Below are 16898 nucleotides of genomic sequence, written 5' to 3'. Positions count from 1 at the left end.
AGGACAGGGGTGCGGATCTTGCTGGGATGCTCTTCGGAGGATTGGTACAGACTTGATGGGCCAAATAGCCTCGATCTGCATCGTATCAGTTTTATTATCTTGTTATAATGGAGATATGGGGCAAGTATTTGTTGAATTGTCGTTCAAGATTTATTTGACCTAGGAAAACATTACCAATGATAAATAAAACTATTAAACACTACCACGGACCAGTTTAATGAGCACAAATACAGTCTTCCATAGCCATGAAAGCCATTTTTCTGAAAATAAGTTACAGCAAATGACATACTGAAGCTCTGGATATCCATATGTATAACTGATAATATTGGGGAAAAAAATTGGGAATCAGGAAAACATTAGTTTACAAACCCTTCAAAACAAAGCAAAACATGCACCTTTGAGACAAAATGTATGAGAGAATCATCAGTATTTTGCATTAATCTTTCCAATTGTTTTACTGTTGGTCTCAAGAACCAACAGGAATTGTATGAAATATTACTTAGCAGGATTAAAACAAAAATCTGCTGCCCAATCTACTGCTACTTCCAGATGCAACCCAAAGGCTACTATTAAGAGAGGAAATAGATACAAACTTAGCATTTTGCGACTGAAATTCCACCCCAGCCCTGTCCTCTGACAGGCTGGTCTAGTTTCCTCGTGCAAAACACAAAAAAGGTCATATAAAGAACGCTGCCAACATGTCTATATTAGAACATAGAACATTACAGCACAATACAGGCCCTTCGGCCCTCGATGTTGTGCCGACCTGTCATACCGATCTCAAGCCCATCTAACCTACACTATTCCATGTACGTCCTTATGCTTATCCAATGACGACTTAAATGCACCTAAAGTTGGCGAATCTACTACCGTTGCAGGCAAAGCATTCCATTCCCTTACTACTCTCTGAGTAAAGAAACTACCTCTGACATCTGTCCTATATCTTTCACCCCTCAATTTAAAGCTATGCCCCCTCGTGCTCGCTGTCACCATCCTGGGAAAAAGGCTCTCCCTATCCACCCTATCTAACCCTCTGATTATTTTATATGTTTCTATTAAGTCACCTCTCAACCTTCTTCTCTCTAATGAAAACAGCCTCAAGTCCCTCAGCCTTTCCTCGTAAGACCTTCCCTCCATACCAGGCAACATCCTAGTAAATCTCCTCTGCACCCTTTCCAAAGCTTCCACATCCTTCTTATAATGCGGTGACCAGAACTGTACACAATACTCCAAGTGCGGCCGCACCAGAGTTTTGTACAGCTTCACCATAACCTCTTGGTTCCGGAACTCGATCCCTCTATTATTAAAAGCTAAAACACTGTATGCCTTCTTAACAGCCCTGTCAAACCTGGGTGGCAACTTTCAAGGATCTGTGTACACGGACACCTAGATCTCTCTGCTCAGAATCTTACCATTAGCCCTGTACTTTGCCTTCTGGTTACTCCTACCAAAGTGCATCACCTCACACTTGTCTGCATTAAACTCCATTTGCCACCTCTCAGCCAGCTCTGCAGCTTATCTATGTCTCTGCAACCTACAGCATCCTTCGTCACTATCCACAACTCCACCGACCTTAGTGTCGTCTGCAAATTTACTAACCCATCCTTCTACGCCCTCATCCAGGTCATTTATAAAAATGACCAACAGCAGTGGACCCAACACCGACTCTTGCGGTACACCACTAGTAACTGGTCTCCAGGATGAACATTTCCCATCAACTACCACCCTCTGTCTTCTTTCAGCAAGCCAATTTCCGATCCAAACTGCTATATCTCCCACAATCCCATTCCTCCACATTTTGTAAAATAGCCTATTGTGGGGAAACTTATCGAACGCCTTGCTGAAATCCATATACACCACATCAACCGGTTTACTCTCATCTACCTGTTTGGTTACCTTCTCAAAGAACTCAATAAGGTTTGTGAGGCACGACCTTCCCTTCACAAAACCGTGCTGACTATCCCTAATCAATTTATTCTTTTCTAGATGATTATAAATCCTATCCCTTATAACCTTTTCCAACACTTTACCAACAACTAAGGTAAGGCTCACTGGTCTATAATTACCAGGGTTGTCTCTACTCCCCTTCTTGAACAGGGGAACCACATGCGCTATCCTCCAGTCATCTGGCACTATTCCTGTAGACAATGACGAGTTAAAGATCAATGCCAAAGGCTCGGCAATCTCCTCCCTGGCTTTCCAGAGGATTCTAGGATAAATCCCATCCGGCCGAGGGGACTTATCTATCTTCACCCTCTGAAGGATTTCTAATACCTCTTCCTTGTGAACCTCAATCCTACCTAGTCTAGTAGCCTGTATCTCAGTATTCTCCTCGACAACATTGTTGTTTTCTAGAGTGAATACTGTTGAAAAATATTCATTTAGCGCTTCCCCTATCTCATCTGACTCCACACACAACTTACCACTACTATGCTTGATTGGGCCTAGTCTTACTTTCGTCATTCTTTTATTCCTTAAATATCTATAGAAAGCCTTAGGGTTTACCCTGATCCTATCCGCCAACAACTTCTCATGTCTCCTCCTGGCTCTTCTGAACTCTCTCTTTAGGTTTTTTTTCCTGTACATCTCTGGAGCTATTCGGAGGCCTATCTGGAATGACAGAATTATTATTGTCAAACCTTCCTGCTAGATTCTAGTGGATATTTGTGGCTAGTCTATCCCCAGAAATGGAAACAGAAGTGTCGAGGAAGGGAAGAGAGGAGTCAGAGATATGCCAGGTGAAAATTGATGAAGTTTTCCAACTCCAGATAAGGGAGGGAAGCAGCACCGATGTTATCATCGATGTATTGGAGCAAGAGTTGTGGGTGGGGACTGGAACAAGGAATGTTCCATGTACCCCATGAAGAGACAGGCAAAACTAAGGCCCATGCAGGTGGGCCCTAATTCTGTGACTGCAGGGAAATGTTCAAGAACGAAGGGTTGCCCTTGAACACAGTTGGGAGAAATATTCTGGAGGGCAAATTCACTTGAGCTGTGGGGGAGGATTAAACTCACCTGACAATGGCTTCGGTACCAAACAAATAGTCATGCTAAACAATATAAAGAAGGTTCACAAGAACTGGGAGAGATAGAGTTAGAAGCAGCACTGATTTGGGTGGCGCCTTGGAAAATACAAGGCAGGTGGTAGACAGTAGCAGCCTTCAAAAGAACATTGGATAAATACTCAAATGGAAATAAAACACAAAGAAACGGAGAAAAAGCAGGAAAATTGAAGCTTTAAAAAATTTTACAAACTGGAGAGGGTTCAGCAAAAGTTTGTCAGGAATGGAGGGTCTGACGTATGAAAATGTGCTGGGACTTTTTTTCACTGGAATGAAAGAGGTTGAGGAGTGATGTCATAGAGGCTTACAGAATTGTGAGGGACATAGATAAGGTGAATATGAAGGTCTTTGCCCTAACATGGGGGAGTTCAAAACCAGGGGACATCTTTAAGGTGAGAAGAGAAAGACTTAAAAGGATATGAGGGGCAACTTTTTGGTTTTAAATATAGAGTGGCTTGTGTGTGAAATGAATTGCCAGAGGAAGTGGTGGATGCAGGTACACTTAAAATGTTTAAACAACATTTGGATAAGTACACGAATAGGAAAGGTTTGGAGGGATATTTGCCAAATTGCAAGCAGATAAGACTAATTTAATTTGAGACCATGGTCAGTATGGACTATTTGGACTGAAGGGTCTGTTTCCAAGCTGTATGACTGAGATATAAGACCACATAGTAGTGATAGGTTTGCAGTGTGGTGGTGGGGGGAATGTTTTATGGGTCACTAGTGTTGGTGCAGTGGACTCAAGAACATTAGAAATAGGGATTAGGGAAGCAAAATAAAGATAAATGTTTCCACAAGAACTGAGAGTGAGAAGTTCAGGGTGTTATTGACAACGCGCAGTGCTTCAATAAAATGGTATATTTACATGTAAAAAGTTTGTAAATGCCTTCAGTAATTAATAAAATGATATGCTTCACTTTAAGAAACTTTCAAACTATTTTGTCTGATAATGCGACCCACTGAAGGGTCCTCTGTGACCTGCCAAGCTGTTGTTCAAAACAAGTAAATGCAACGTGAAAATCTTATAAGTAGCTCCTCCTCTAATTGGTAGTCACTTCTCTCCTGCCTGTGCTGCTAATAGGCTCAACCAATTAGCAGGAACTGCAAAGAGGAAAATGCCTGCGATTGAGGAACAGTGAAATGATAATGGTTTCACTCAGCCCAAAGCATGGAGTTGCATGAAGTGAGCCTTGCTTTCCCTTCCCTTGGAGGCTCTCTCTCACCAATCCCACCTTTCAGCTTCCATCATCCTTCCCTGCCCTCGCAACCTTGGTTTCCACCCAGCATCCCCTGTGCACCCCGCCCCGGACCCTCACCTAATCCCTTAACAATGTCCTTAGTCTCCCTTCATTCTCTTCCAGCCTCCCTTGTAAACGCCTGCTTACCTGCTTCCCTGAAACCCAGCAAAAACCTGCTCTGATGAAAGGAGGGCTCTCCTGTCTCTGTCTCTCTCTACTGCCATCCCCAACCGTTTTCAAAAATGTGATATAACACAATAAATTAGGTCAGTTAAGCCCTACATTATTATATGCACATTGGGCCAATTTTGGAGAAATAAGTGATAGCAAATATATTCAGTGGCCTCTTTTGGCAAGCCTTGGAAGAGTTTTACTTATTTCATTCATTGCATGAAATTTGAATTAATTGGAAGTGTGCTAATTTATGTAAATATAAAATCCCAATGACCAGCCAATTTAAAACATTCATATTCATTAAATGCACAGTCAAAGTGCAAAGTAGATATATTACCATCGAGTGTCAGTAGGTTTATCTGAGTAGCGAGCTATTCAATAGAACATATTCACTCATCTCAGTTCGGGTGCCTGGAGAATCATTACATTTGGCTTAAAACTTGAGCAACGAACAAAATATTAGGCAGGTTTCCCACTTTTTATCATTTATCTTACTTTCTGGCCACTCAAGTTGGAAGTTGAAGGCAGATCATAAACGGGCTCTACACTGATCGCTAATTCTATCATCTAATAGCCTGGTGACAGTCACTATCAAAGAATGCAGATCTACATAGAGGGTGTCTAATAACCCTGAAACAACAACAATTCAATCCCTTCAGGATGAGGAATTGAATGTGACACCTACACACATTCAGTTCACTTTGTAGCTAATTAACGTAGCTGGTTACAGAATTTTAGTTTTATTAAAATGCAGATTTGTCATGATTAAAAGTACTGATTCACTATACAAATTTACTCCCAGTCAGCACATCCCCAAAATCAAAAATTAAAATCCCAGGCAAAAGACAAACTGCTCAGCAGGTTTGGCAAGAACTGTGAAGGGAGAAACATTTAAGGTTGACATCATTTGGAATTGGAAAACATCAGAGATATAGGTTTAAGGCGATTGCATATGGCAGAAAGATAAAAGAACAAAAAGGTATGATTATGCAAAGCACAGATAAGTCAACTCTCCCGTCCGTGCAATGTGCTCATTTGTCTAAGGAGGGACATAGATAACTATGCAAATCATGATGTATGTTTAATATCACTTTAGGGGAAGGTGAAAAGGCAAGCCAAGGACCACCTCAGCTGGGTCAGCAAACTAATCTACATTGCTAGCATCATTTTGCACCAAATCGAGCCATTGATGGGGCGTGTCTAGAGGAGATGCAAATATGCAAGAAAAAGGACAAAAAGACAAAACAAAAATGGTGCCAGAGATTATGATGTGAGATTGTTGAACTGGACAGAGTCTGGAAAGTCACAAATTGCCTAATCAAGGAATGAGATGCTGCTCCTTGAAGTGACCGATATTGCATTAAGATGGACTCGAGGGGAGAATTAAAAAGGATAGGAAACTGGAAGCTCAGATTAATGCTGGTTGACCAATGGGAGCACTCCACTGGTGATCACCCTACTTCTTATCCCTCTCACTTCTGCAGATGAGATGAGTTGGTAAATTAGTAAACAAGGTTCAAGTAATTGAAAGAAATAGAAGTAAATTGCTCTTTTACATGAAAGGAATGCCTGGTGCCTTGGTCAGTGAACTGATGGGAAGTAAAATGGTAGATGGCTTACATTTGGCTGGGATAAAAGTGCCATGGAAAGGAGTGAGGGTGTCACGATTATTGAGTGAAGGGAAAGGGAATGAAAGAAAAAGGCGGAAGATGTAGCATGGTCAGAGCAGAGGATCTTCTCAAATCTGGATACAAGCAAATAGAATGGAGTAGTTACAGGAAGTGATATGTGAGAAAGTACAGTCAGTAGCAGTGTGAAGCAGTGTACTTATGGTGAATATTGGTCAATATGGAGAGACAGAAATCAAAGGAAGGTAGAAAGAAACTAAAAGGTGGACAATGGAAAGATGTGACAAGGATGAAAATTGGAAACAAAGTTAATGAAGTTTTCAAGTTTAGGGTGCAAGCAGGAATCTGTACCAGAAAAAGTGGTGAGGGAAACTAATCGGAGCAACACTAAAGCAAAAGAATGTTCCATGGATCTCATGAAATGGGAAGCACGACTTGGGATCATATGCATTTGATAATAATCATTTTTATCTGGAGGAACAGAGCGGTATCAAAAGTAGAAATTGTTTAACGTAAGAACAAATTTAACCAAGTGGAGGAAAGTGGCTGTGATTGAAAACTGATTGGGTATCCATTCAAGCAAGTTGTGAAGAGCCTACAGACTGTCCTGTTGGGGAATCGTAAAATAATTTGTCATCCACAGTGAAAAAGAGATGGTTGGGGTCCAGAAATTGTTAAAGTGGTAGACAGTATTACTAGAATTTGAAACGTAGGTGGAAAGATCCTACAAACGGCAAACAATAAAGTCAAGTCGGAGAGAAAACAAAATGCATCTCCTTGGGAGCATGAACAGGGTGAAATGATCAGTCTATCAAGATAATTCTGTTTAGTGATCTTGGGAGAGGTAGAAATGAGTAGTTTGTGGTTGGGAGAACTACGAAGATCTTCGAAAGGAGGTGGGGTCATAACAATATTGAAGAATCATAGTTTGATGCTTGGTTGAGAGGCCCTGATCTAGGAGCAGATGAGTTGGTACGCAGCTTCCACTGGTTGTTTCACCAAATACAACACCACCAGGTTTGATGACAACAACTGCATTTGATTTTTGTCTGCTGTGTTGTCTGCTACTGTTCCTCCCCCTGTGCCCAAATATTCTTCCGATTGTCCTGGACTGGCTTTTCTTCCGTGCGTCCAGCTTACTATATTTTCATTGATTTCCATTTTTTTTTGCAGTTCATTCAGATACAAATAATGCAGCTGTCAAGAGTAACCATGAAAGCACTTAGTTCATTCAATTTTTAAAAAAATTAGTATTTGATTCCTTTCTATCCCTTTTATCATTGCTGTACTGTGGCATGCTCTTCTCCATATTCTGAGTGGGGTCTGACCAGAGTGTGATATAGCCTCGGTAGTATGACAGTTGTATTCTGACCCATTTACCTTTGCATTTGCCTTCCTAGCTGCCAAGTGGGCTAGCATATTAGCCTAGAGATCTTGAACTAAGACTCCCAAGTCCCTTTTGTGCTTCAGAATTCCAAAGCTTCTCCCCATTTAGAAAACAGCCTGTACCTCTATTCGTCCTACTAAAAAGTATATAATCCTCACACTTGTATTGCATTTGTCACTTCCAGCTTGTTCAATTTTTTCAGCAGCCTCTCTGCTTCCTCAATACCTGTTCCTCCACTTATCTTTATGTTATCTGCAAACTTAGTAACAATGCCATCAGTTCCTTCATCCAGGTTGTTAATATAACATGAATAGTTGAGGACCCACACAGACCCCTGTAGAACTCCACTAATTACTGCTTGCCACTCTGAAAAAGACCCCTTTATCCCTGTGTTTTGTCTACTGCCAGTTAGCCAATCCTCTATCTCTTGCCCCGAACACCATGGGTTCTTATCTTATTCAGCACCTGCCTGCATGGCTTCTTGTTAAAACACCTTCTGGAAATCCAAGCAGATCACAACCTCCCGATGACAACGTGACAGGAGTGACCTCCTGCTGATGAACCTTTCAGACCCAGCCCTATTTTGCCATGCACTTCCAAGTCTAAAATTTCAACTAATACTGAGGTCAGGAAAACTGGCCTACAGGTTCCTGTCTTCTGCCTTCCTTCTTAAACAGGCATGTTACCTCAGCCATTTCCAGTCCTCTGGGACCCTCCCCGACTCGAGTGATTCCTGAAAAATCAATGCCTCAACAAATTCTTCGGCCATCTCCTCCAGGAGGTCTGGGTAGTACTTCTAGTCCGGGTTACAACGCACCTTATTGAACTCGCAGTTACCCCAGCATCTTCTCCTTGGCGATGGCCACTACACTCAACTCTGTCCCCTGACTCTTGAAGTTCTGGTATGCTGGTGTCTTCCACTCTGAAAACCGATGCAACATGCCTATTCATTTCCTCTAACATTTCTTTGTTCCCTGCTGCTACATCCCCAGCCTCATTTCTAGTGGGCTAATGTCCACTTTCGCCTCTTTCCTATCTTTGAGATATCTAAAAACAAACACTTGCAATCTTCTTTTATATTACTCACAAGCTTACTCTCAGATTTCATTTTCTCTCCCGTTATTGCTTTTATTAAAAAGTTATCCTTTGCAAGTTTTTAAAAGGCTTCCTGATCCTCTGGCTTCCCACTAATTTCCATCACATTGTAGGAGTCAGTCAAATCGAAGGTCATAAAACAGAGCTAGAAAACAACAATATTTCAAGTTTATGGATAAATTGAATCAGCCATGCACCAAAAACTCCAGATGTTCAAAAGTGATATTCCATAAGTTACAAAGACAGAAAACACACAGCTACAAGTTCCGTATGAAACTACCTTATAATTGGTCTATTGGTACTAATGTGCTTTCTCTGTTATAAGCATACAATGGTTAAAGAGTAGCACTGTTACCGAAGAACAGGAATGTAGAAATCACTACTGTATGCAATCTATTTAAATTATTCAATTTAGCTAGCTGACAGAATGCTCCTTCTGGTGCTATTAGTCTCACTTTCTGACTGAACATTGTCATCATTTGTCTCACCACAATTAAGTTGTTATTTATTTTGAAATATTTATTACAGCATATTGGTATAGTCATGGAATTATCTGAACGCAAAAGTACTGTGCTAGAAACTTAAGCTGTCAATCTGATTTACCCGTTGGGGCAATTTCCTTTGCCCTGCTCTCAAATATTCCTGGTGCATCATTTTACATCATATCAGGATTGAGCAACTGGGCAGACACAAAGCAAAGCAAAGAGTTAGAAGTGACCAACCGCATATGGTTCAGCGGTTTCAAGGTAAACATGGGAGATGATGGTTTAATAGCAATGTCACAGAAGCCTACTCTAAAGTCATTGGTTCAAATCCTACTTTGGCAAATGGTGTAATTTACATTCAAACAAACAAAATCCGGAATTAAAAAGCTAGTCTTAACAATGGTGACTCTGACAGCTGTGATTAATTCTTGAAAAATCTATCAACCATCCTTACATCTTCCCTACACGTGACTCCAGATTCACAACTGGCAAGACCTCTTGGCTCAGAGGACACTACTACTGCAGCAAGGCGCAAAAACGTTCACCATCAGTGGTTCAACAGCAGAGCTACTGATCTGCTGGTTGGATCCTAAAGAACACAGTTGCCAGATTGAGTCTGTGACAGTTGTGAAGGAACTAACAAGCGGGAAGAACATACTTGATATCATCCTTGTCAATTTTCTGGCATAACGATATGGATGTTGGGTGAGGAATGGCTCAGTTTCAATGGGCTACGTTTGAAGAGGCCTTGACAGTCTGTGTCAAAACTCATCAGATAACGAATGTTAATTTGGCCCAAGTACTAGAGGGCACCAGTACTAAAAGTCCCTTCTTTGCTCCTAGTGCTTTGTAGAAGAAAAATTTGACACCAAGTCACATAAGGGAGTATTACAGCAGATGATGAAAGGTTTTGTCTAAGACCAAGGTTTCAAGGTACATTGTAAAAGAAAAAAATCACGAAGAGTTGTAAATGTTTAGCAAGAGAATGTAAGAGCTAGGGTTTAGGCAGTCAAACAGCCAGAATCAGATGAGTCCTGGGACTGGAAGCAATTACAGAAGGAGAGGGAAGTGGTCTCAGAGGGAAATAAATGACGCAAACTTAAAAGTCAAGGCAAGCATTATTTGACCAGGAGCAAGTATTGACCAGTGAGCACCGCAGTGATGAGTGAACCAGATTTAGTGCAGGCTAGGAGAGAGATAGCCGAGTGTCAGATGACTTCAAGTCTATAGAGTTGAATGTAGAAGAACGGTCCAGAGTGTGCGTAAAAGTCACATTCAGGGGGAACCAAGGCATGAAGAAACATTTCAGCAGATGAGCAGCGATAGAAATGAAGTGGGATGGTAACAAAGTTGCAAACAGTTTCATTTAGTCTTGACGCCAGAGTGAAGGAATCAAGTCAGTCTTTAAAGAACAGATTTTGAAGTAGAGCGTGAACAAAGTTAAATCAGTCTTAAATTGGAAAGAATCCAGTACGAGATATCACGTAAGCAGCCTCAAAATTTAGCAGTGCTGGAGGAAGAGGGGTTGAGGTAGAGTTGCATGTCATCAGCACAATTTTGAAAGCTAGGGTGCTGCCTCAGAATGACATCTACAAGGGCAGCATGCAGCTTATGAAGAGCAAGGGGTTAAGGGGGATCCACAGGTAGCAGCACAGGAGCTAAGACAAGGCACTAGAATGGATAATCTGGCTAGAAACAAACAAGCAAACCAAAAAGAGACAGACAAGAATGGAACCAGGGAGTGCAATCCCATCCAGCTAGACAATAGCGAGGACAGGCATTGTAGGAAAAAATGTTAAGTACCTTAAAGACTGCAGATAGATTAGGCAGTATGATCTAATAGAACACTTTTAAAAAGTCAAGCAGGACAGCAAGTGGAATCAAGGGTTATGGGGATAAGGCAGGAACAGGATACTGATTGTGGATGATCAGCCATGATCATAATGAATGGTGGTGCTGGCTCAAAGGGCTGAATGGCCTACTCCAGTACCTATTGTCTATTGTCTACACAAGTTTTGAGAAGATTTGTAGCTCAGGTTGAGTTTCTGGATGTGAGTTTGCTCGCCGAGCTGGAAGGTTAGTTTTCAGATGTTTCGTCACCATTCTAGGTAACATCATCAGTGAGCCTCCGATGAAGCGCTGGTGTTATGACCCGCTTTCTATTTATCTGTTTAGGTTTCCTTGGGTTGGTGATGTTATTTCCTGCATTGGTGATGCCACTTCCTCTTTTTTCTTAGAGGATGGTAGATTGGCTCCAAATCAATGTGTTTGTTGATGGAGTTCCGTTTGGAATGCCATGCTTCTAGGAATTCTCGTGCGTGTCTCTGTTTGGCTTGTCCTCGGATGGATGTATTGTCCCAATCATAGTGGTGTCCTTCCTCATCTGTATGTAAGGATACGAGTGATAGTGGGTCATGCCGTTTTGTGGCAGTTTGATGTTCATGTGTCCTGGTGGCTAGCTTTCTGCCTGTTTGTCCAACGTAGTATTTGTCACAGTTCTTGCAAGGTATTTTATAGATGACGTTCGTTTTGCTTGTTGTCTGTATAGGGTCTTTTAAGTTCATTAGCTGCTGTAAAACAGCAGTCTACATAGGATAGCCAAAATTACCGGTTTTAAAACTGAGTGAGGTGTGCTAATAAGATTGCTACAAGATAAGATGTTTTCTAAACAACTAATTTTGGAACAGGTGGGACTTGATGCTAGGCGAACCGGCTCAGAGATAGATACATTACTACTGCACCACTAGAATTCACCTAAAAAGAAATAAGTCATAAAATAACTGTTTAGCAAAACCATATAGTTAGCTTGAAGTGGTGAGAGAAGTTCTACTTACCACTTAAGTCAGTAATATGATTGTATGATAAATTCAATCTTGTTAAATTGATAAGTCCATTAAGTCCTAAAGAGAAAATAGTATTTTTCAAATGTTATTGTTAACATCTTTTACGTAGAAACATATCTCGATAGTTGTATCCATATAAATTCCACATTCACATTTTAATATTCTCGTATATTGGCAATTTATAAGTTGGAAATTTCGATTACAAGAGTTGTTTGATTTTACTGCTCTGAAACCAGTAGCTAAGTATTATCAGAGCAACACATGTACAGTCATAATAAGTGGCGAAATATAGATTGTCAATCTTCAAGTCCATCATCTGATTTTCATATTCAAGAACATCATGGACTAACAAGGTTCAAAACACAGCAATATGGCTGCTGTGGTCACCTTGCAACTGATTAAGACAGAGTCAGAAAGCCAATCTGGAATAAACAAAGGTTGCTTCCTGACACTCCCAAAAAAAATCAACATTGTGCATATGGTAAGTTCTGTGGATGTACACTTTTGCACATCCACAAAACAATGGCAGCATCTAAGTAAGCACAGTAAATGTGAGCAAAAGGGACGAAATGACCTCAGGCAAGGATACTGTGCAATCACATTTTGCACATGTTGACTGAAAGTGCGTTTTGGGGTGTCATCAGATAATTCTTCAAATCAAACTGTCTGAAATGAAATTACAATTTTCCCCGAAGATATGGAAATTAGTCAACCGAGTCAAGCGTCATGAAAATTGCACTAGTTTAAATTGCCACTTGTGTGAGAAGGTGCACGTGTTGAACACTAAAGAGCTGCCTGCAAATGTCAAGTTTGCAAAGACAACGAAGTCAGACTAGGGAATACACAAATAAATGAATGTTTCCACAGCTTCTTGGCAAAGAAGCAGAGTGAAAGAAATAAAGTGGATTTGTAAAGGATTGGAAGACATTCCCTCTGTCACAAGATCTTGAAAGCCAGTGCCACTGGTTTTAAAAACGTTGGGAAAACATTCATTCTCTAAGAATTCATTATTGCTAAGGATAAACAGCCATGATCTCAGGTTCAAATGAGCACTCAGAACTTTTAAAACTGAATATATTTTATTTTCTTACTTTACTAGGTACGCTCACCACTTAAACTTTATACTTGTGTTCTGGTGTGTGTTTGATGTCACATTTTGTGCCATTTTTACTCAGGGCCAGCAAGCAATAAGATTACTCTTCCACTCAAGATAACTTTGTAAAGTGGCTCCTTAATTTTGACTACTATGTTCTAATTGAAGTTGTGCGCAAAAAAGATTTAAAAATATTTGTTGTAAGTGACTGCGAGGGAGTTAAAAGGACAGAAGCTGACTTTCCTTTTTGTAACAAGATACTTAAATATCCAGAACAGGTGACTGCACATGATTACAGAGAATAAAGAAGAAACTGGAATCAGAGAGACATTCGTTTTCACAGTGTTAACAGTTTTATAGAACAGATGGTACCTTGGCATGGTATGTCTGCACTGGCTGCCTGAATAAGTTATCTAGTGAGAAAAATTTAACTCTATTTAAAACATCGTAAGCTTTTCTAACATGAAACCTTGTCCAGTTCATATGCAATGCTTTCAGTTCTAGCAAAAACTCAGTTTCTTAAGAATCTATTCTTACTTTCAACCTCTCAATTCCTGCAATATTTTTTAGTTAAATCCTATTGCACCTTTCCCCTTTAAATGTTCGTTCCACAAGAGTGGCCAAACTATTCAACAGTTAACGCTAATATAAAACAAGGTCTGAAGTAAAGAAAACAAAGCAGAATCAGCACATTTCAACAATATGATAACTTCAATGTTTTACATTAGTTTCAGTGAAATGTCATGTACAAACCTTCTACTTTGGTTATAAAATTACAGGATAGATTTAGTGTGCGTAAGGCCACCAATGCGTCCAATCCTTCAATACGAGTAATCTGATTGGAGGAGAGATCAAGGTGTTGCAACTGCTGCAATTGGCCAAGGGCTTCAATTCTGGTGATTTGATTACAGTGAAGATTGAGTGTGCGAATCTGTGGGCTTAAAGGTACCTCTAGCAAGCTATTAAAAATTAAAAGAAAATTAATTTGCATAAATTCTGGATTTCTGTGTTTTATAACAATATTGGAAACACTGAACAATAAAAAGGAAGCAGAGAAGTGTATATGTTAAGTTCAAGCTAGTCATCAGAATTTATTTCAAATATATTGTAATAAATTAAGATTTATGAATTAGACCACAGTAAATCAGAAATTCAGGTGAACTGAATTATTGAATTGAGGATATGATCCTTTGACAGTGATCTACTATTACTTTTTGAATACAAGTATTTGACAAACTAAATTAAGTAAAATTAAAAGAGCAAACAGCATTTTTGTATTCGGACTGTCTTCACAACGGATTATATAAAAGAAAGAAAATAAAAACAAAATTTTGGAAATAAAAAGACTTGTACTTTTGAAAGGATTATTTTCCTAATTTAAAACCTTCCATCCACCTTTATAAGGGCACAAAGCAGTTTAACCAAAAAGCCAAGTATCCTTCTTATTCACATAGCCCAAACATGGAACTGGAAAAAAATCCTGTTCACGCTACAAAAATCATATGCTGTTCGATCTTTAGATATTTGTCAACTATATCAAGAATTTTGGAGACAAGTAGAGAAACACCATTACATTGTAAAATTAACACTGAGGTTCACAAAATATCTTCTGTTTTACTTGGAAAATTTGTACCAATTTTGAAAATAATTTTTTGGGTGATTATTGAATCTTAAAAAAATTAAAATCAGCAGGCAGTCTTATCCTTGTACTCAATGTTTATTTTAAATCCAAAAGCGAAGTATGTATTTTTACAAGCTCCAAGTTCCTTTTACACAGAATTTTTTGAGGAGGTAACAAATAAGTTAGACAAAGGAGAGCCAGCAGACGTGATCTATTTAGATTTCTAACTTCCTGTGCTACACAGGAGGCTGCTAAACAAAATAAAAGCCCATGGTGTTAGGACAAGGTAGCTGATTGACAGATGGCAAAGAATAAGGTTAAGGGTTCTTTTCACCCCCAGAATGGCAGCAGTGACTAGTGGAGTTCTCGAAGGGTCAGTATTGGGACCTCAACTATTCACATTATACATTAACGATCTGGATGAAGGAACAAATGGTATTGCTGTTACATTTGCAAATGACTAAGACAGGTGGAGGGACAGACAGACAGTGTCAAGGAAGCGGGGAAGCTGCAGAAAGACTTGAGACAGGCTAGGAGAGGAGGAAAAGAAGTGGTTGATGGAGTGCAATATGGGTGAGTTGAGATTATACTTTTTGGTAGAAAGAAGGGAGATGTAGACTATTTGCTAAATGGGGAAATTCTTTATAAATCTGGAGTCTGCATTAGGACTTTTAAGGTTTACATACAGGTTCAGTTGGCAGTTAGGAAGTCAAGTGCAATGTCAGTATTCATTTCAAGTCAGGTAGAATACAAGAGCAGAGATGTAGTGCTGAGGCTGTACAAGGCTCTGGTCAGATTGCATTTGGAACATTGTGAACCGCTTCAGTGTCTCAGGAAGGATGTGTTAGCATTGGTCGGTCTCCAGTGGAGGTTTACAAGAACGATTGTGGAGATGAAGGGCTTGTCATATGAAGAGCAGTGAGTACTCTCCATCTTTATGCAATAGAGTTTAGACGATTGAAGGTAGGATGTGATTGAAACTTACACAGTACTGAGATTTTTGGATAGATTGGGCCCAGAGAAGATGATTTCACTTGTAGGAAACACTGGGTGGGGGAGGGGGAGGAATGTCTTGAGCTAGAGGGTGGTTAACATGTGGAATTCATTACCACAAAAGTCATGGGGCATATTTCCAGATTGCATTCTAGTTAGCTAGGTTCTTGATTGGCATGGGCACTAACGGTCATGGGCAGAAGGCAGGAGAATGGAGTTGAGAAACATTTCAGCCACGATCGAATGGCAGATCAGATTCATTGGGCCAAATAGCCTAATACTGCTCCTACATCTTATGGTCTTATAGTCGGCTTCATTAAAAAAAACACGAGAGTACGTGACAAACATGGAAATGAGAAAAAGCATAGACACTGATCAGCAAATAATGGAAATGTTACAGGATGTGGAATAGGAAGGGAAGGGAACTGGGGAAAGAGAGTCAATTGAAAACCCAGCTTAAGAATTTTTCTTCTGTATCACGTTTTAAAAAAAAGCTCATTTTTGACTTAAGGCAATCAGGACAATTTTGAAGAAATACCAGGTAAAGGGAAGTCATTAAAATGCAAATTTTCACGGCATATCTTTGATAAGTCAGTAAAATTCAACAGATCTATCGTGTGATTTAGCTGCCCTTCTCCAATACTTAAACAAACCATTTTAACAATACTGCTTGCAGCCTCAGAGCGGACTACCAGAAAATGAGTTTGAATAAAAATTCTATCATAATTGTACTAAAAAGGGTAAAACTCAGATCTCGCAACTTGAAAATGGCATAGTTATTAAAGCCATTTGTGAGCATATTGGACAGACAGACTTGTCATATGATGAAAACTAAGCAAGGACATTTAATAAAGCACACTTTTGTAACGTCAGAAATTAAAGTTCTTGACTAGGAAAAGAACAATACTTTATCTAAATGCTATCAATAGGCAGAGAATTTGGGCTGGCATTTGTGTGAGGGAGTTGAAACAGGTTCTCGTTAAGAGATCAGAAATGCACTTCACTGAAATGAAGCAACAGAAATCTGCCATTGCAACTAACAAACCACAAGAAATTTGTCTTCTTAAATTCTATTCTTTATGGAACAGAATAGAATCACAGGCGTCTGAGGTTTCAAGACCTCATCTCGAGAAAATAGTTTCATGGAGAACTCTTGAAACTGTAGGACCAAACTACATACCAAATTTAGTAATGGCATTTTTTTCTGAGTATGTGTCTGTGTCTGTATGCATGAGTGTAGCTGCAAATATTCTTTTTTGAAAGCTATGAGAGAACC

The 16898-nt window shown here is 39.8% G+C and overlaps 1 protein-coding gene across 1 annotated transcript in view; it reads right to left on the bottom strand.

Annotated features, from left to right (window-relative positions):
* Positions 1-16898, bottom strand: part of lrrcc1 (leucine rich repeat and coiled-coil centrosomal protein 1) — a 185088-nt gene that overhangs the window by 112636 nt on the left and 55554 nt on the right. The window contains exons 3-4 of the mRNA XM_048528955.2: positions 13762-13967; positions 11907-11972 (exon numbers count right to left, since the gene is read on the bottom strand). Of these exons, the coding sequence (XP_048384912.1) occupies positions 11907-11972; positions 13762-13967 (272 nt within the window). The remainder of the gene's footprint in view (positions 1-11906; positions 11973-13761; positions 13968-16898) is intronic.

This window comes from Stegostoma tigrinum, chromosome 5 (assembly GCF_030684315.1).
Source record: "Stegostoma tigrinum isolate sSteTig4 chromosome 5, sSteTig4.hap1, whole genome shotgun sequence".
Lineage (NCBI taxonomy): Eukaryota > Metazoa > Chordata > Chondrichthyes > Orectolobiformes > Stegostomatidae > Stegostoma > Stegostoma tigrinum.
Note: the sequence above shows the minus strand (reverse complement) of the source record. Positions and strands in the feature narration are given on the sequence as shown.